The sequence below is a fragment of the Aureobasidium subglaciale genome (assembly GCF_000721755.1).
Source record: "Aureobasidium subglaciale EXF-2481 unplaced genomic scaffold scaffold_12, whole genome shotgun sequence".
NCBI classification, from domain to species: domain Eukaryota; kingdom Fungi; phylum Ascomycota; class Dothideomycetes; order Dothideales; family Saccotheciaceae; genus Aureobasidium; species Aureobasidium subglaciale.
Genome location: NW_013566983.1, coordinates 727,560 through 746,271, shown reverse-complemented (window position 1 = coordinate 746,271; position 18,712 = coordinate 727,560). Strand labels below are relative to the sequence as shown.

The 18,712-nt window shown below is 51.7% G+C and overlaps 8 protein-coding genes across 8 annotated transcripts; 4 read left to right on the top strand and 4 right to left on the bottom strand.

Annotated features, from left to right (window-relative positions):
• Positions 1-665: 665 nt before the first annotated feature.
• AUEXF2481DRAFT_30229 (uncharacterized protein) lies at positions 666-1,545 on the top strand (the record flags this gene model as incomplete). The annotated part of the gene is made up of 3 exons (XM_013487705.1): positions 666-795; positions 848-1,120; positions 1,175-1,545. 3 exons carry the CDS (start codon positions 666-668, stop codon positions 1,543-1,545), a joined length of 774 nt encoding a protein of 257 aa, XP_013343159.1.
• Positions 1,546-2,445: 900 nt separating this feature from the next.
• On the top strand, positions 2,446-4,395 carry AUEXF2481DRAFT_80508 (uncharacterized protein). Its single transcript, XM_013487831.1, has 4 exons — positions 2,446-3,006; positions 3,055-3,135; positions 3,186-3,600; positions 3,658-4,395. Exons 1-4 carry the CDS (start codon positions 2,492-2,494, stop codon positions 4,168-4,170), a joined length of 1,524 nt encoding a protein of 507 aa, XP_013343285.1. The 5' UTR covers positions 2,446-2,491; the 3' UTR covers positions 4,171-4,395.
• Positions 4,396-5,998: 1,603 nt separating this feature from the next.
• On the top strand, positions 5,999-7,176 carry AUEXF2481DRAFT_5741 (uncharacterized protein; the record flags this gene model as incomplete). The annotated part of the gene is made up of 2 exons (XM_013487668.1): positions 5,999-6,437; positions 6,485-7,176. 2 exons carry the CDS (start codon positions 5,999-6,001, stop codon positions 7,174-7,176), a joined length of 1,131 nt encoding a protein of 376 aa, XP_013343122.1.
• Positions 7,177-7,503: 327 nt separating this feature from the next.
• On the top strand, positions 7,504-7,812 carry AUEXF2481DRAFT_40823 (uncharacterized protein). The gene has a single exon (XM_013487774.1). The coding sequence runs from the start codon at positions 7,560-7,562 to the stop codon at positions 7,746-7,748; it is 189 nt and encodes a 62-aa protein (XP_013343228.1). The 5' UTR covers positions 7,504-7,559; the 3' UTR covers positions 7,749-7,812.
• Positions 7,813-8,272: 460 nt separating this feature from the next.
• AUEXF2481DRAFT_108884 (uncharacterized protein) lies at positions 8,273-9,539 on the bottom strand. The gene is made up of 3 exons (XM_013487910.1): positions 8,867-9,539; positions 8,604-8,809; positions 8,273-8,550 (listed from the first exon to the last, which is right to left on the bottom strand). Exons 1-3 carry the CDS (start codon positions 9,389-9,391, stop codon positions 8,352-8,354), a joined length of 930 nt encoding a protein of 309 aa, XP_013343364.1. The 5' UTR covers positions 9,392-9,539; the 3' UTR covers positions 8,273-8,351.
• Positions 9,540-10,225: 686 nt separating this feature from the next.
• AUEXF2481DRAFT_40821 (uncharacterized protein) lies at positions 10,226-11,141 on the bottom strand. The gene has a single exon (XM_013487773.1). It carries the CDS (start codon positions 10,772-10,774, stop codon positions 10,238-10,240), a length of 537 nt encoding a protein of 178 aa, XP_013343227.1. The 5' UTR covers positions 10,775-11,141; the 3' UTR covers positions 10,226-10,237.
• Positions 11,142-11,404: 263 nt separating this feature from the next.
• On the bottom strand, positions 11,405-15,966 carry AUEXF2481DRAFT_5738 (uncharacterized protein; the record flags this gene model as incomplete). The annotated part of the gene is made up of 7 exons (XM_013487667.1): positions 11,405-11,780; positions 11,844-12,222; positions 12,276-13,138; positions 13,189-13,698; positions 13,751-13,999; positions 14,048-14,864; positions 14,913-15,966. The coding sequence occupies 7 exons, from the start codon at positions 15,964-15,966 to the stop codon at positions 11,405-11,407; spliced, it is 4,248 nt and encodes a 1,415-aa protein (XP_013343121.1).
• A 459-nt stretch (positions 15,967-16,425) lies between these two features.
• Positions 16,426-18,326, bottom strand: AUEXF2481DRAFT_40820 (uncharacterized protein). Its single transcript, XM_013487772.1, has 4 exons — positions 18,241-18,326; positions 18,099-18,175; positions 18,006-18,038; positions 16,426-17,949 (listed from the first exon to the last, which is right to left on the bottom strand). The coding sequence occupies exons 1-4, from the start codon at positions 18,278-18,280 to the stop codon at positions 16,717-16,719; spliced, it is 1,383 nt and encodes a 460-aa protein (XP_013343226.1). The 5' UTR covers positions 18,281-18,326; the 3' UTR covers positions 16,426-16,716.
• Between the last annotated feature and the right edge of the window lie 386 nt (positions 18,327-18,712).

The window sequence follows — 18,712 nt, the reverse complement described above, 5'->3', positions numbered from 1 at the left end:
CCACTGTTCAATTCTTGGTGTTGCGTGTGTAGATTGGGAGATTGAACCTTATCACTCAACCCAGTCTTGTTACATGTTTTCGGCCATTTTACCGACGTTGAGTGTAGGACGACCTTGATGTTCCTCAAGAGTACTGTCAAGGGAGTGCGCCGACCACCTCGTGAAGTGCACAGCCTCTAGGGCTTGCTGTCTCATCGGAAGTTTTTCCATTCAAGACTGTTGTGATCTTCGACCACGAATCATTCGATGTTGTTGGCAGTGAGCTTGAGATGCTAATCGGCGTGAATCATATGAGATGAAGTTCAAGAAACGCGCTGGGGTCGCTTCAACCTTCCCCAGATCCCGACACGGCCCGATATAGGCTCTCCACGTGCATACCTGCGGCCCTCCAGGCCTAGGAGATTATCGTTCATGCTTTGTTTCAGGTGCCCGTATTCACCTCCAAGCACAAAAAGTCTGATGCATGGACATCGTGTTAGCTGATCCTTCGACGCAGTAGTATATCGCACTTCGCAATGCTCACAATGCCCTATTGACAAGTTCGATGGCCGGAATCACCGACATAACGTGGTATATAAGAGCGGCCATCTTCTGCGTCTAAAGATCAGCAGCTCCAGCCTTCTTTCCTATCAGGTAGCCATTCAGCTTCTTCACTCCCTTGCGAAATGCATCTTCCTACTCTGACCCTGCTTTATGCAGCATCTGCCATCGCATCGCCTCTCGCGCTTCGCTCTGAGCATGACGCTGCTGTCATGCTGCCCGAGGATGTGATGGTTCTCACCAAGAACGGCACTGGTAAGTTGGAAGCCGCCCTTGCAGGGTATAGATACTGATGTACGCCCTGCAGTCGAGGCCATCAAGTCGACTGAGTGGATCTCTACGCTTGAAGCCGCAGGAGTCCTACTTGAGAGGCCAGCTGTTGACGAAGCATATCTCAATGCGACGGATCGGCCTGCAGAGATCTTCAGCTCCAAGGCAAACCTTGAGAAGCGACAAGCAAGCTGCGATAATACTTTCGCGGTCGTCACTGACACTACTCAGCGATTCGTTGACTGGGACGTTCAAATGTCGCCTGTAGTCTGCGCCGTGGGTGACATGGATATCAGTGTCATGAAAGGATGTAAGTACAACATGCTCTCGTCTCGAGCCGCTTCTTTCTGACAAGATCTTGCAGACACTGTCGCCAACGCGGTGACTGTCTCAGGAAGTGGCAGTCCGACCCTGATTGCCAACAAGTTGACTGCACAGTTCGGAGTCCAGTTCCAGCGTACTTGGACAACACAGAGCTCTGTCACCACCAAGGGTACTGTCAAGGACGGCAACTGTGGTGTTATGATAACTCGTCCTTTGGTCACTCGTCGTTATGGTCGTACCATGCAAGGCTGTCCAGGAAGCTTCAAGCAAGTCGGGACTTGGATGGCAGATGATCATGGCAGTGGCAGCTACGCAGGTATTGACTGGATCTCGGGGGCAATCTCTATGTGTAGCAAGAAGCAGAGTACGCCCCCTCTTACTCGTTGTGAGGGAGCTGGCGAATTCAACTGAGCCTCACGGTGAGGTTCGCGCTTTTGAGCCTTGTCGACTGATTGAACAGGTCCGACTGCGACAGGTCAATTGCGCAATCTGAAGGCGGAACCGAGTTGAGTGTGAGAGGCAGTGAAATGCAGTGGCTGTGTTGTCGTCGTCGTTACGGATGGCGGACGTACATGACGAGGCACGAGATAGACTGACAATTGACAATTCCCTTCGCTGCCTCAGTGCATCTTCTGCTGTACACTATCACACCACCGGCTATGTATGTATTCGTAGTAAGTGGCTATGGCTCAACTTGGATCAAGCTTGCATGGTGGCGATCCGCGCAGGGTGTCGTTCATTGTGATAGACGAAATGTCAAAAATGTGGAAGGAAGACGCGACAGAATTACGCGAAGGAGATTGGTGCGACTTCGGCGCGTGGCTACGTCACGACCGTCAAACGCCGCCTGGATTGCCTAGTACAGCGCGCGGATAAGAATTCTTCCACAAACTTCCCTGCGCAGACCACTATCGGGCCACATGCGACTTCTCCGCCCTGGACACAATTCGAATGTGAAGCCTGGGGAATCAAGAATACCTTGTTCTCAGCAGATTGTGTTCTTGATCGCACCGCGACGCATTAGAGGTGAGGCGACATCGATGTGAACATCACTCTTCAACAGTCTACACCGAAGAGGGCTGTTCGTCCAATATCCGGCGTGCGCATGTAGAACCAGCCGACTCTTAGGGTCCGGGGTCTCCATGGGGTGCGGATCTGCACGATGCCTTGCCGACGTGCTTGCCGTATACAGGTCTGCGGGGTCATCGCGTATATCTGCAAGCCATGATGACAATCATCGTTACTTCGGTAAGAAGATCTCACAACCGGCGATGACCTCGGTCATGGAAGCAGAAGAGTATATGAGCGTGTGGCAGCGTGCTGTTTTGGATGTTCAAGACAACTCTCAGCCGACCCTATGTTGTTCCAGACCATCGCCATCACTGGCATTCTTAGGCTGGCTTATGCCTCTTCTGCTTTGTCAAACAATGGCTTGACAGTCAATACCACCAGTGGACAGCTCCAAGGCTTTGTCAACGAGACAGCACCCGATGTTCGTCAATTCCTTGGTATACCCTATGCGCAACCACCGGTTGGAGCTCTGAGATTTGCTCCGCCCGTAGACTTCGTATCGAGCCAGTCCATCAATGCGACCGCACTACCGAACTCCTGCATGCAGCAATTTTCGAATGGATCCACCATCTACACAGCGTACGAACAGCAATTTCTCACCAGTGGAGGTCAGTCAGAAGACTGCCTCTTTCTCTCCGTTTGGACACCTTCGATTGCTGGCATCGACGCAAAAGGCTCTCCTCTTCCAGTCTTTCTGTACATTCCTGGAGGTGGATTCACTGGTGGAGGTCAGAACTCCATGTACAAGATTCCGGACAAGTGGGTGCAGAGAACGCAGTCGCATATCGTGGTCGTGATGAAGTAAGTTCTCTCTGTCGCTAGCCGCACGACAAGTGTTGACGATGACAGCTACCGCGTCAACGTATTTGGCTTTCCAAACGCTGCAGCTCTTGCACATCAGAATCCAGGATTACTTGATCAGCGCAAAGCGTGAGTGATAAAGTCTTTGCTGTTCCACGTCTTATACTGAACGTGGATAGTGTGGAGTGGACCTACAAGAACATTGCTCAGTTCGGTGGTGATCCGAACAGAATCACACTCTGGGGCCAGTCAGCTGGTGGTGCGAGCGTCGCAAACTACCCCTATGCGTTCGCAGATGATCCGATTGTAGCTGGCTTGATCGCAGACTCCGGAGCTACGGGCATCATCGCAAAGTCTGATCCGACGCACACCAACTTCACAGCTCTCGCCGGTCTTGTCGGCTGCAGTAGTCTGAATGCCACCGCTGAACTCGCATGTGTGCGAAACGTCAATGCGACGGCCTTGGAGAGTGCTTTGTCGAACTATGTTATCAGCAAGAAGACTCCCGCGATCTCTTTCACACCATCAGATGACAACATCACTGTATTCTCCAACTATACTGATCGTTTGGTTCATGGCCATCTTGCACCTCTGGTAAGTTTCTTGTCGCTTCGCAAGCACGCGAATTGGTCACTTACTTGAATTTCATAGCCATTGATAACTGGCTCAAACACAAACGAGGGTGCAGGATTCGTACCTTTCACCCCAGCCGGTCCAGGTAACGCGACGCTTGTCAATACTACACTGTCTATCATCGCTTGTCCTGTCGCTCGAGACGTCGCCCGCCGTGACATCGATCCTTCACTGTATCCCACCTACCGTTATCTCTACACCGGTAACTTCAGCAATATCTCGCCCGTCTCCTGGTTCGGCGCGTATCACAGTGCTGAGCTACCTCTGCTCTTCGGCACACATGATGAGTATGGCCCAGGCAACTCCACCAGTTTCGAGTATGCCGTGAGTCAGACAATGGAAGCGTTGTGGTTGAGCTTCGCGGAGAATCCAGCTGCTGGTCCGAAGAGATTCAACAGCTCAGATGGTGGCTACTTTGCTTGGCCCCAGTTCCGACCGAATGCAAGCGACCTCGTCGTGTTTGCAGAAGGTGGTAAGACTTTGCAGCTCGCTGAAGCCGGTCCCCGAGTTGATGACTTCTGTGGGCTGTGAGCATGCGGAAATGTGGGGAACTGTATGTGCGCACTCGAGGACGCGAGAATGACGTGGGATTTCTAACGTGGGTCTGCTCGCTGGTTTCGCGAGGTTCAGCCAGATCAACTGTGAGCTTGGCATTACCGGCCTTCGATTCTATCAGCGGTTGATTGTAGACAGCGAAGGACAGGCAGACATATGCGCAGGCTTCTTTATCGCAGTACGGCATCTTTACGTAGTAAGAATCGAGATTTTGAATATGAGATGTCCAGTTTGAAGATCAGAGGGTTTCGTGATCAGAGACCATGCCGCCAGATCATCCGTCTGTGCAAAGTGTGTTACTGACCAAAAAACCCGAGAGTCTGTTCCCGCACAATGTCAACTACGTGGCATCACACTATTCATCTCTAGAAAACGATATCTAACAGCTTCTCTGTCCCCTCAAGTATCTCAGAACCAAAGGAGTCGTCACTCCGAGTGCTCGTTGATCGGTCAAGCGAGGCAGAAAACGCAGACCAGGGTCTTATCCTCACCAACGATTTGAGGTAGATCCTGATCTGCAAAACACCAGCGACCGACCACCTTCCAGACTCGGTTATTGCCCAGAGATGATTCATTCCCTATAGACAAACCCTATGGAGTGTCATTCTGCCGCAGAAGTTCGAAGATCCGGAGCGGTGCGATGCGAGAGCTGATAACTGAGACCTGCTGAAGATGTGCTGCACATCCTACCTTCTTGGAGCGTGCCGACTGGTGTGACGCTCTTGCCGGCAATCGAGGCCGAGTACGCGTCAATACGAGTGATCGGGTTCAAGTTGTCAGCACCAAGAACACCGCATGCTTTCTTCTTACAACAACATCACAATTGGCCGCAATCATGGCATCCTCAATCCCTACGATCGATCTCAGGAACACCACGTTGTGCCCCCCTTCGGTATTCTTTGCACAATGTTGAAGAGCCACGTTCTCTGGTCTCGGCATGTGACGACGTTTTTCTGCGGCCGAACAAGTTCAAACCGTTGTCAAACGTCCTGTAGTATTCGATGATGCGGTTTCACCCAATCTGCAGTGGTCAGCAACGCTCGAATCCTTCGACGGTCGTTCCACCAAAAGTTGTCGCTGCATCTTATGATCCTGACATTCACTGGAGCCCGCGAGGCCCGTCGCTGCTTCCTCGGGTTGATCACTACGCCATTGATGAATTTAGATCATAATGTATAGCTTATACTGACAAGTAGGGCACCCGCGCACGCAATAGGTCCACTGTCTGTCACTCGTGAAAGGCGCCTCTCAATAATCGCGACCTCCCGATTAGTGCACCCTGTCTCACTCCTTCGACAATTTCTCGCTTCCCTTGTGAGGCTCCACAACAATCCCTGCAAGGCCTCAGCTCATTCGATACAAGGTGGAATGATAGGCTTTCCGTCGTCGCGTGTTCAGCCCTTTTTACAGAGCGCAATCCATTCTTCTTCGCTTGTTCTCTGTTCGGTACTCGGCAGAAAGCAATATTTCACATTCCCGGCGCCTGTGGCTTCCTGACATTAGCGATATCACTGCGTATATCTAGAGCAAGTGATTCTACGCGACCTTGGCCCAAGCCACCTACCTGCCCTTGGATCAGGCTCTCGGGTGTCCACACGGGGTCGTACCAAACACATATAGCTGGTCTAGACACCTCGAGGCTCTGATGTGTCATACTTCTTCCATCCTGTCTCTTCAATATTCGGCTAAGACTAAGAAATTCCGCCTACACTTATTACTAGCCGGACATCCACACTCTACCCTGCCATACTGGAGCTGGTCTCATCCTTACCTTTGATGTCTGTTACTATCACCATTGAGCAACATGCCCGCACTGCAAGGATCACTCTTACCTCGCGCCACGATCGTACACAGTAAGGCGTATCTGGATGATGACATCTCGGCGCGAATACTCGGCATCACTGGCTTCTTCTGCTTCTTCTCTGTCGTCGTCGTGACTCTGAGACTGTACGCTCGTGCCTTCATGGTACGCCGACTTGGCTGGGAAGACCTACTCATCTTCATCACCGCCCTTTTCGTCATTGGTTGCTGGACTTGCTTCGTTGGGGAAGCAAGCACTGGAGTTCTCGGTCGACACAGCGTGACGTACACAATACCACAATATGAACATTTCCTGATGTGGACATTTCCTCACCAACTCTTCCTCATGCTTGGTGTCGGCACCTTCAAGTGTAGTGTCGGCTTCTTCCTCATCCGCGTCGGGCGGAGCAGATGGGCTCGATGGGCGTTGTATGGCTTGATGGGTGAGTCAGAGCATGTCACCTCGCCGAATGCCCACTGACATTTGTAGTCTTCATGTCTCTTTGTTCGGTCGCATATGCTACAACGCTCTTCTGGTCATGTATCCCTCTACGAGCCAACTGGCATCTGGACGAGCAAAAAGATGCAAAGATAATCTCCACCGAGGTCTGGAGAGGCTTGGCCATGTGGAACAGCGTCACGAACATGCTGACAGATGCCGTCCTTGCCCTCTGGCCTATCCCCATCGTCCTCAGAATGAAGGTGTCGACCTTCAAAAAGATCTTCCTTGTTATCGCATTGAGCCTTGGCTGGGTCGCGGTCGTGTGCGGTTCCATCAAGACGTATGCCATGTGGGTGTACTTCAGCGCCGAAGACAAATACTACAAGGACAACTACTTCGTGTGGAGTTTTCTCGAGCTGAGTGTCGGTACCATCGCCGCATCTGTGCCACTGCTCTCGCCTTTGGTCCACAAGATCCGTCGCTCTTCTTCCTCCAGAGGCGATAGCGGAAACGCCGTACTGGTCATGCTACCAGCAGAGCTACCTCGCGCGGTCATCCGACGACCAATCATCACATGGACGGGTATGGGCTTTACTTCCTACGAAGAAGACGACGAGGCGAAAGACGACAACCCAGGACGAAGCGGATCGAGTACAAGGATAGAGATGGAGAAGTCGGATAGCGGTACGATATTTGTAGGATACGAGGGGTCGAAAGCGTTTACTAGAGCGACTGTATGAATGAGCAATTACATAACGACCGTCATGACCAAAAGCACTTTCATGCCTGCACTTGTCGACCGGACCGATCGCAGACACCACTTCATGCTGCGCGGCTACTTGCAATTCCCGTGTAGAAGCCCGCAATGGTCCTGCAAGCGTAGAGCGACGGAATATTGCAGGCAACCGTCAACACTTGGTTGTTGGACAAGACGACGTTTTGCGTGTCGAGTGTTTGCGCTGGTCCCATCCAGACACTCGGACCCCAGGCGCAGAGAAGCCGATATTTGGCCGGACAGGCCGGCTTCTTACAATCCCACGATACCGTCGCTCTCAATGCAGACTCAGCGGGCTCTGAAAGCTGCTCCAGGACTGGAAACGTTGACTCTAGAGCGGAGAAACAAATGCAAGAGCTGAGAGTTCAAATCATACTTTCCCCAAGCATGAAAAGCAAAGCGACGCTGCAAAAGAAGACGAAGGATTTAGACAGCACGAAGACAAGAGGCCTGAGGCTGAATTGTCCTTACACAACCTCTGGATTTTTGCAGACGACCTCGGTATTTTCACAAATAGATCAAGCGCTGAAGTGGTAGATCGTTTGAGTGTCTTACAACTCCGAGATCCTTCTCTCGATAGCTCGAGCCGACAAAGAATGCCCTATGATGAGTCAACATATCAAACGTTGGGCAGAGTCGTCATTGGACTCTCCTTGAATCCTTGCGCCATTGACATGCGACGTATATTGTCTTGAATGTTTTGATTGTCATCAAATCAACCTCGCGTACTGTTTCCCATCTTGCAAATCATGTTCTAGATTGAAGTACCGAAATTGCAGTCCATAGCGCAGCAGGTCTGGCTGCCAGATAGGTATACGAACGCGGAGCCAGGTAAGGCACAATTCGTCCCTTTGGCCCTTGTCTTGCAATTGGTCTTTCTGCTCTTGGACGACATCTCTACAAGCGTAGCCAGAAGCCGGCTCAAGTTTGAATTGAATGCACAGCTCTTCGGCCGTTGCTTTGATACGCGATGATGGGGGGATTACGAGCTACCACACGCGTCGACCGACGACACTACTGCTCACCGCGAGCGGGCGCACATAAATGCTACAATGGCAAACCTTGGGAAGATGTGAACGACATTGAATTCATTAAATAACATAATTACTGAGACGTCTCAAGTCATGAAAGGTACACCATCTAACCCTGCATCTCAATACCACCGGTACCGTGAATACACTCGCCGGTGAAGTACGAACCAAGAGGCGAAGCCAACTGAATGTATGCAGTAGCAATCTCAATAGGCATACCAGTTCTATCCATAGGAGCCATGCCCTTGCCGACATTCTTCATACCCTCAGCAGGGACATTGGCGGTAGCGGGCTGTAGGGGAGTCCAACTGTTGAAACGTCAGCAACTTGATTGCGGGATAGTGGAGTGAGAAAAGCTTGCATGATTCCAGGTGCGACGGCGTTGACTCTGATTCCTTTGGGTGCCTGCTGCTTTGCAAGTGCGCGAGTGAAAGTGACGATGGCGCCCTTTGTGGAGGAGTAGTCGACCTTGGAGGCATCACCCTCGTAGGCGAGGACTGAGGCTGAGTTGACAATGTTGTCGCCGCGCTTCATGTGTTGGAGAGCGTACTTGCTCAGAGCCATCATCTGTGCACCGTCGTGGTCAGTAATCTCCTCGGTGCCTGCTTAGACTCTACGACATACCTGGATGATGTTGGTCTGGAAAGTCTGTGTGACGACAGCAATGTCAATCTCTCTGTGGTCTTCACACGACTCTTGCATGGAAGCATTGTTGACCAAAACATTCAACTTTCCAAACACCTTGATGTGCTCGTCGATAGCAGCCTTGCAGTTCTTCTCCTCCTTGAGATCATACTGCATACCGTGACCCTTGCGACCAGCCTTTTCAATCTGCTTGATGGTCCACTGCGCATCCTCCTCTTCCTCTGGCAAGTATAAGATTGAGACGTCGGCGCCTTCTCTGGCCATCAGGATGGCGACACTGCGACCGATACCGCTGTCGCCACCGGTGATGAGGACGGCTTTGTCTTGGAGAAGACCGCGGCCTTCGTATTCCTTGAGGTAAGGCTTGCCGTTGTCGTCCCAGAATTCGAGTTGGGTCCAGTTGGCTTGCTCCTTCATATCCTTGTCAAGACCGGGGCCACCCTGTTGGTCTTGGGCAGAGATTTGCCATGTGTAGGCAGTGACGGGACCTTCTTGTTCAGACATGATTGTGATGTAAGGTATGATTTTTCGATTTGCGGAAAAATGTAGGATATTGGAGAGAGGCTGAGAAGGTGGAACAGGACTTCACACACTTCAAGTAGCTGAACGCAGGAAGTGGATACTTTACTGCATTTGGACGGGTAATGCATCAACAAATGTGTGACAAGATGTGACATCAGCGAAAGTCCGAGCTCAAGCTTTTGGTGCTGTCATTGAGGCTCAAGTCGTGATCGTCCGCGGCGGGGCAACCAGAAACTTTACCCGGAGGCTCCGCTGTTGCATCTTCAGCCTCTTTTGTTCGCAACACGACCACCAGCCACAGTTGGAGCCTGTAGTGTCTGGCCTCTAGTGCTGTACTACCAAAACTCACCTGGCCCTTTATGAGTATCTTGATTGTACCTAGCGATATACCAGTCCTCGTCGTCTTCGAAGTTGTACAGAGGATGTTTACGTGGGATCTGGTGAGTAAGTATGCTTGATGTCGGGACGGGACAAGATCTAGAGAAATTCGGAAGAGTCACTTTTGTCTTGCTACCACAACCATAGGCACTCTACATGTTAGTGAATATACCCTTGTCAAGTCTGGTTTGACAGATGTTGATCCAATTGCATTGTTCTTACTTGCTTTGCGGGGCTTTCTGATAGATCTCACCCAATTCCGATTTTTTGTCTCTACGATAAGATTGTAATCATCTTATTGATTGCCGTCTGGTCGCCCCGACAAGACCTACGGTATCGAGGGAGCGATACACGACGTGAGCATCACACTTCCCGGAAGCCACAATGGCTAGCCATGAATGGAAGTCACTTATCTCAATGATCTGTATAGGGAGATACGGAGCGCAGCCATCACATGAGCGACTCCTGGCACTTCCTCACAACCTTCGCAATCCTTCCATCGCCAACTTTGTCAATGACCTCTAGCACGACATCACCTCTGACCACGACTCCCCACATCACAGCTGCCACGACACAAAAGTCCACATACTGTGGTTCTTCTCCACCGCCATAGAAGACACCTTTTCTTTCTTGACCAACCTCCTCGGCTTTCTCATAGAAATCTTGGATGGGCCGCACGGCCCTCTTGTTCGCATCCTCCAGAACCCCCGTCTCTTCTTCTTGCTTTGACATGCGAGTTCGGAACTCATCCATAGGACCAAACTTCGATTTCTTGCTCTCATCGATGTACTTGGCTCCTCTGGCATCGAGGATCAATGCTGTAAAAGGCAAAACATGCTCCAACCATCCCTCCAACATGATCCGAGGAAACACCTTCGCTTCAAACTCGACGGCTGCAGTAATGGACAGGTCGCCTTGTGGGAATAACATCTTGGCATTGCAGAACTTCGAGTTGCAAAGTTCTTGCGCGATATCGAGCGCTCCCATGATGGTATAAGCTTTTCTTTCATCGCTTGCTGGGAAAGTGACAGCTGGAAGGGTATAGGCAGGGATCGTGGCGGCGGGCGGCACGCATAGTGATTCGAGAAGCGGCGCGATGGCGGCATAAGACACCGGAACATGAATGTAGCGGGGTTTAGTGTTGTTCGTGGAAGGGAGACAATCTTGATCGTTCTGCGTTGCTTTCGCGCTGTCTTGAGACGTCGACTGTTGCTGAAATATTGGACCTCAGGAGAATGAGATGATCGTAAATTTGTACTTCTAGGTACCTGGCGTATTGCTAATCGTGGAAGATATCCCGAGTGGATTTGTAGCTACCATCGCTCAACACATCTACAGCCCGCAACATTGGTCATCGCTTAGATAAGCTTCGTGGTACACGGGCATCAAGCTTTTGCGCCGTCATAGCTTTGCAAGTCACTGCTACAAGATCGTTCCAGGCCACTGTGCTAGAGTGGAAGAATGCTCTGATTGAAATGTCCCAACACGGTTGTGCCTAACGCCATATCTATAATCTATCACCCATCCAACGATTACGCTCCTCCGTCTTCCGTCCAAAAGACTGATATAGACATCGTACCGGATAGCAACTCCTGTCCTACACTCTTGTCGCGCCATCTACTCAGCAGTCTTCGACTTCTTGGTCCTCAACTTCATCAACAGATACACCAATCCATAGCCACTAAACACAAACAAGACCACAATTCCTGCATCTCTCCAGCCAAAGTACTTTTCCGTCAAGTTCAAAGTGGCCAGGTAATCGGCACCAGTTCTGTATTGACAGACTTCGCAGGCACCGGTGGCTTCGGGGTTGAGGAGATTGGTTCTGGCTCCCATGCCCTGCATGTAAGGGGTAAGATACTCAAGGCAGGTCTGAGCAGATGGAGGGTCGAAGATGGCGAGTTCTGAGCGCTTGCAGGTCACTTGAACGTCCCAGGTTGTGAAGACAAGGAAGGCGCCGATGAGGTAATTGAAGGGGTTGAGGTAGTAGAGCCTGGAGGATATCGCGTCAGTCACTTCGCTTCTAGGGACAAGAAAAAGTGGGATCAAAACATACCAGTATCTCCAGAACTCAGTGATCTGCCCGTAAGGTACGACAGCGCCGCAGAAGCCAACCAACGTGAAGATGATCAAAGGATTGACCAGTGATGCAGCGACAGCATTTGATGCATAAGCGGCAATGAACTGTCCGATACCAGTGTAGATAAATTCGTACATCAGCATGACAAAGAAGAATGCTCCTGCTGAAGACGCTGCGTTCGGGAAGCCAACGGTATAGTAGAAGCACAGGAAGAACTGGACAGCGCAGATGACCAGGTACGGGAACTCGGAAACGATGAGAGAGGTTACAAAGGCGAACCATGAGTACATCTTCGACTTCTTCTCACGTGCGTCGTAAATGTCTCTCTTCTGGATGAAGAGAGGCTGGAGTTGTGCTTCGAAAACAGTTAGTAGTCTTTCACAAGTGCTGGAGGTGTGTCACGCATACCTATAACGCCGGGCGCAACAAATATGGCGTTGAAGCAAGCGAACAAACGTTGCTGAAGATCGGTAACACTATCTCCGATTTGCCAAAAAGTGAATCCAAAGAACAACCCAGTGATGATGTGGAACGCAAACTTGTTGTTAACGTAGTCGATGTTGCGATACATTGTCGTATTAGCTCTGGCAGAAACGATCTTGATCTGGTTCCACAGAGGCATGGCAAACTCCAAAGACTCGTCGCCATCTTCTCTGGGTGTGCTGTCTGATGGGTCTTGGAGGCGATTCAGCTCGGTAAGCATGGCATCATGCTCGGGGGATGAGAGCCAGATATCGTTCCAGTTTGTTGAAGTGTCCGAGATGACATCAATCATGTGCTCGGCTGGATTCTTCTCCTCTGGACAGGGAGCTCCATGTTTCCCAAAGTAATCGCGAATGACGGAAGCGTTTTCACCAATCTCTCCAAAGTAGGCCGTATTACCACTCTTGGCCAGAAGAAGCAAGTTGTCGAACTGTGCGAACAGTTGAGAGCTGGGCTGATGGATCGTAACCAAAATAGCCTGGCCCGCGGCAGCAAGCTTCTTGAGGAAGCGCACTGTGTTGAAAGCAGCTTGCCCATCCAGTCCGGAGGTTGGCTCATCCAAAAAAATCAAAACGCTCGGTTTGGCGACCAGTTCCACACCAATTGTAAGACGCTTACGTTGTTCGATGGACAATCCAGCGCCTCCGGAGGTTCCTACCAGACAGTCGGCGATGTCGTGCATCTCAAGCAAATCAAGGATGACATCGACATATCTCAACTTGTCCTCTCTGGGGGTCGTCCTTGACTGACGTAAAAGAGCGGAGAACTCGAGAGCTTCCCTCACAGTGCTGAGAACATGTCAGCACAGATAATCCTTCCGTTTGTGTGATAGACTTACGTCAACGGCTCATGTACGTCGAGCTGTTCACAGTAGCCTGTAGATCGCTGGAAACTGATGGATAATGGGCGGCCATCGACCAAGACTGAGCCATTGATGCTTCCGTCAGTCTTACGTTGAGCCAACACATCCAGCAAAGTTGTTTTGCCTGCACCAGATGCGCCCATTAGCGCGCCTAACATGCCTGGCTTCACCCAACCATTGACTTCATTGAGCAGTACCCGTGGTCCCTCAGGTGTTTGGACGGTGTATGTCAACTTCTTCCATGAGAAGACAGAGGTATTCCTGATCAATTCGCCCTCGAGCTTGTCGTTGGCGTCGTCCGTGGAGGTCTCATTAGATGAGGTAACAGTCGACTTTTCGTTCTGCTGCGACTCCTCGTCGTTGAGTATCGGCCTTGCTTGCTTGGCAAGTTCTGAAGGAACAAGGAGAAGTCCCTTTTGTTCATTGGTCTCCTTCCATCGGGAGGTAAATAGGAAAGTCAGACCAACGTAGAACGCCCACCACGCCCTAGAAGATGTCAGCGCTAATGCAAGAGTAGTTGTCAAGACCCGAAGATTACCAGATGATCCCGATGTTTCTCCACAGGTCGGAACGACTGTAGCTTAAGCTGTCGAGGTACTGTTCGCCGGTCACAAACGTGGCACCGATGGAAGCACCTCGCACGCCAGTACATCCCTGGTTTGCCGCAGAAGTGTAGCCGGGGCCATTGGGTACGAGATTGGGTCCGACGCAAGGTATAATCTTGCCACTGAATTCGTTCGACAGTAAAGCATTGTAAGCATAGGCAATGGGGTCGATCCAGTAGATCCTAAATGTTGTCAATTTCAAAACTCAGCCTCAGGACTACAACACTCACCAAACAAACCACGGATGCATCTCAGTCTTCGGTATCATGTAGCCGACGTATAGCAGCAGGGCCATCACGACTACTCCTGCGAATTTACTTGCCTCGTCGAAGTTTGGGGATGCTGCACCCACGGCTCGGAAGATTGCAGTTGTACACATCGTAGCAGCGAAGATGATAAACCAGAAGATGAAGAAGTGACCGGCCTCGTACGTCAGGCCAACCATGAAGTAGAGAATCAGTGAGAAAGTAGAGATCTGGAAGATCAGGATGGGGATGTCGGTCAAGATTTGGGCCAAACACCATGCGATAGGATTGTACAGTGCGAATGACTTGTGCTTTGCAAGAACAGGGCGTCCGGTAAATGAGTCAATGACTTCCGATTGTGTGAGCAGAACGTTGAATAAGAGAGAGACGAAAAGTGCTCCCGACTTGATGAAGAGGCCGGTCGATGTATTTGGCGCATTGTAGAAGAGCGAGCCCGAGGTCAGAGCCTGTACGATATTTGATGCTTGTTTGATGAAGAGAACGTTGATGTCGCCACGGATGATTTGGTATTGGCGTTGCGTCGCAGCCTTGAGCTGTGCCCCGAACCCGACAGTGGTGGGTGCTCGTGCAGTAAGGATGTCCGAGGTTTTCTCTTCCGCAATTGTTCGCTCAAACTCTATCGTATGGTCTTTGGCCTCGATCGTCGTTGGGTAGTCATACTCTGACTCCATCAGTGTCCTGATTTCGGACGATTCGTAGAGGGTGACAATCTGGTCCGCGGTCCTGGGGAACTTGGCCTCGTAGCCCTCGCGAATCTGTCGCTCAGTCGGCACGGTAACACCTCAATCTCGAGTCAGCGTCACTCTCTATCAGAATTAGACAGACGTACCAGTCAAATAATCAGCAACGTTGGCGCCGTCAGGACAGAAGAAGCCAATGTCTTCCATAAATGGTCGTGCCATCGTGGCTGGTCCGTAGTAAAGCTGTTTGCCCTCGTCGAGAACGAGTGCCTTGTCAAACTGCTCGAAGATACCATTCCCGGCTTGATATAGAGTAACGATGGAAGCAAGCCCGAAAATGTCGGTCATGGCGCGAACAGCCTTGATGTATTGAAGGGCTGTGCTAGCATCGAGACCACGCGTGGAGTTGTCCCAACAGTAAACACTTCCTCGAGTCGCCATTGTTTCGATGATGCTGACGCGCTTTCTCTCGCCACCGCTGACACCGCGGATGAATTCGTTGCCGACTTTGGTGCCCTTGGTGTGAGAGATGGAGAGCTGCTTGAGAATGAAATCCCTCGAGGCCTCACGAGCTTCTTCCTTTGACGAAGATCCGGAAGTGACATAATTTGGCACCTTCATACGTGTCGCGAAGTCGATGGTTTGACCGACGGTGAGGGACGGGAAGAATATCTCATCTTCTGTGTTCATCACAATCTGGCCTTGGTACTTTTTCGCTTCATCGTGTCGAAGTGATCCGTAGTTGACCTCGCCATCGATCTCAGCAAAGCCAAAACGGCGGTTGGCCAGAAGCTTGAGCAGAGTGGTGCAACCGGCTCCAGGGCGACCCAAAACCAGCAGCATCTCGCCAGGCTTGACGCAGCCGTGACTGTTGTCGATGATCGTTCTCAATGAGGCCTTGTCGGTCTTGCGTCTTCCCTTCAGTCTGCCAGGCAGAAATTGCGAAAGGACGTTTTCGTTGAAGCACGCATCTGCGCCAACGCCCTTGACAGTGAGGTTCGTCCAGGTCACTCCGAGCTTTCTGTGCACAGATCTGGAGCCATCGGCGTGTCTGATAGCATGCACTTCGGGCATGTCGTGCCATCCGTTGTGCTTGGCCGTTTTGTCGTGGTGTTCATGGGTGTTGTCGCCCGCCTGAGATCGTGGTGGAGTTGTGACCAATGTTGGTGTGGAAGCCGAGGGCTTCAAGTCTCCATGCGACATAGCAGCGGAGGGGACGCAAATCCGAAGCAGTCAGCAGTAAGAGAAGTGCAATCAAGATACCGAGTGGATGTGGATGGATGGACAAACAAGCTGCGCTCGCTGCTAGCCATATAAAGGATCATATCTACAAACTGTTGGACCTACCAAAGTTTATTCAGGTTGGCATAGTCATCAAGGAGGTTCGTCTAAGATACTCCGAGCCTCAAGTCATCCCGAGCGGGCATTGGCGCGGACAGTTGGGGTCCGCTTGCTGTCGCTCTTGGAGATTGTCAAGTGTGGTGGTATGAGTAAGGAGCCAAAGCGGTAGGTCTGAGTAACGCCTCCCGATTCGGCAAAGAACGCATCGCACGAGCACGCCAGCGGGCTCGTCGGATGCGTCATCGCAGTTCGCAACTGTTCATCCTTGCAGGGGAATCAGATGCATGACGCATGTGCATTCAATGAGCTCATTTTGTGTGTTGTGCCAGAAGGATGTAAGAAGCAGCTGCCTGTGCCGAGAAGATTGGCTGATCTAGGCGCGTCAGCTCGAATCCACATTTTTGCTCGGCAAGAAAGTCGCGCTCTCGCTCACAAGCAAAATGTATACGATTTCTCACCAAGCTCTACCACGCGTCAAAAACATGGGCTGATGAACAGAATTACCGTCTCGTCAATGCGCAAATGGCGGACATGGTATCAACTTGTTAAAGGAAGTTTGCTAAATAGTGACCAAAAGACATGTCCAAGCGGACCAAGTGGCCCAGTCATGGCTCAGTACCTGTATCTAACCTCCCTTTGAGTGTGGTGTTGCTCGACAGGACTCACTTCCTCAGTAATTGTCGTGTCAAGTCCGCCATGCATGCTGAGACCGTTGGCGGCACTGTACTGCCGACCCATGTAGCTCTCAGTCACGCCGCCATACGCGGGCCGCGGGTTTGTGTCCAGACTCGGACCGTAGTTGCGTCGCTCTTGTGGATAGTCTGTGTAGTCGAAGTCATGGTTATGCCGAGAGTCCGAAGGATCGGCGAAGGGGTTGTTCGGGGCGAGTGCTGGAGCAGAAGGGTGGCCTGGAGGTGGACCAGGAGGAGGAGGCGCGGAGAAGACGCCGTTGACGGGCGAGACGGGAGAGTTGGCAGTATGAGGGTCTGTGGCGTAGGGCTGGGAGGCGGGTTGTAGGGAGCTTTGCTGGACAGCGGGTTGCGCTTGCGGCGGTGGAGGAGCAAAGGGATTGTTTGGGCCGAGGGCGGGAGAGGGTGACTGGCCGAGGGCTCGTCGGGCTTGGAGGACGGCACGTTGGTGCCTGCTGATGGCCAGACTCAGTTGTTCGTTGGTCTCGATGAGCGTCTGCAGCGTGTCGTCGTCGGGAGGGGGCGAGTTGCAGTTGATGTATTCCTGCATGCTGCGCTGAGCCGACTGGCAGCGGTCCGAGAACTCCTTGATCAGCTCGGTGTTCATGACTTGATCTGCCGGCGTGCTCTGGAGTAGTTGCAGCAGGATCTTGGCCGTGTTGCGGGCTTCTTCGACACGCGAGGCCAGCTCTTGCGGTGTCGGCAGCACTCCAGGCTGGGCGGAGTGGGAATGTGGGTGTAGTGGAAGTGGTGGAAGTGGTGGAGCATTCTGTCGGTATGCGCCTTGTGGCAGGATGCGAGCTCCGTGTCCCTTGACTTGACGCCACATGGCCAGCAAGTCGTACAGTCCGTGGTCATGACTCTTTTCGGCTTCCAACGAGTCGAGCGTTTCTCTCATCATCTGCTGCACGCTCGGGTCCTTTCCGTGCTTGACAATGTCCTTGACGGTCGAGACGAATTTGGTGTCTATGTTGCGGGTGAACGAGGGACCGGGATTGTCGGCGAGGATGCGGATCAACATGATGGCGTTGTATTGTACTCGAGACTTGTTGTCCTTGTCGAGGCATTTTCGGAGCTGGTGGGCGGCGGCGGCTGCAGCTTGTGGTGACGACTCGGCGGCTTCGACGATGACGGGTAGGTGCAGCACTTCTTCTCCCTGCTGTGTGATCAGTTGTTGCGCGTGCGACGAGTGGGACAGGGCATGAGGCCTACACTGTTGTCGCTGGGCGCTTCGCAGAACTGGCGCTGTGTCTTGTCTTAGTCGCTGGGTCGTGAGTCGTGGTTTACAAAAGAGGCCAGACTCACAATGGCTCTTGTCGCATTGGATTCTGGAGAGTCGTCGGTGGGCGCTCTGCTTGTGCGCGCAGTCGTCGCATCGCTGCCTGCCCATTCATGTCAGTAAACATTGCGTCATGCGTCGTGCCCGTCTCGAAACACTAGCACTGACTGTGTGTTCTCTTCAAGAATCCTGCGCGCAGCTTCTTCATGTTTGCAGACTGCTACTTGGTGCTTGTGTGGCTATCTTTGAAGACTTCGGACAGATGCGCAAGATGCAAGTACAAGTAATCAGTGGTTTGTCACGTCGACAATACGGGAGGGCGCATGTGATTGCTGTCAAGTCCTTGGCGCCACGAAGTCCCCTGCAGCTCCGCCTCGCACACTCCGTCACTCGCTCTTTGCTTACGAATACTTGCCACTGCCCAGATATCTTGTTCCATGCCGTCGCTCTTTACAACGCGTACTTCCTCGTAGTAATTGCGCGTCCAGTGTCTGATACCTCTAAGATCTTTCTAACCTTGTAGCACTTATCCTCAGTCACTTTGTAGGTTGGAAAACTTATACCCTGAGAGGCAATACCCCAAGAACACCATGTATTGAAATGGGTTGAACGTGTAAAGTAAGAACGTAGTAAAAGCCAA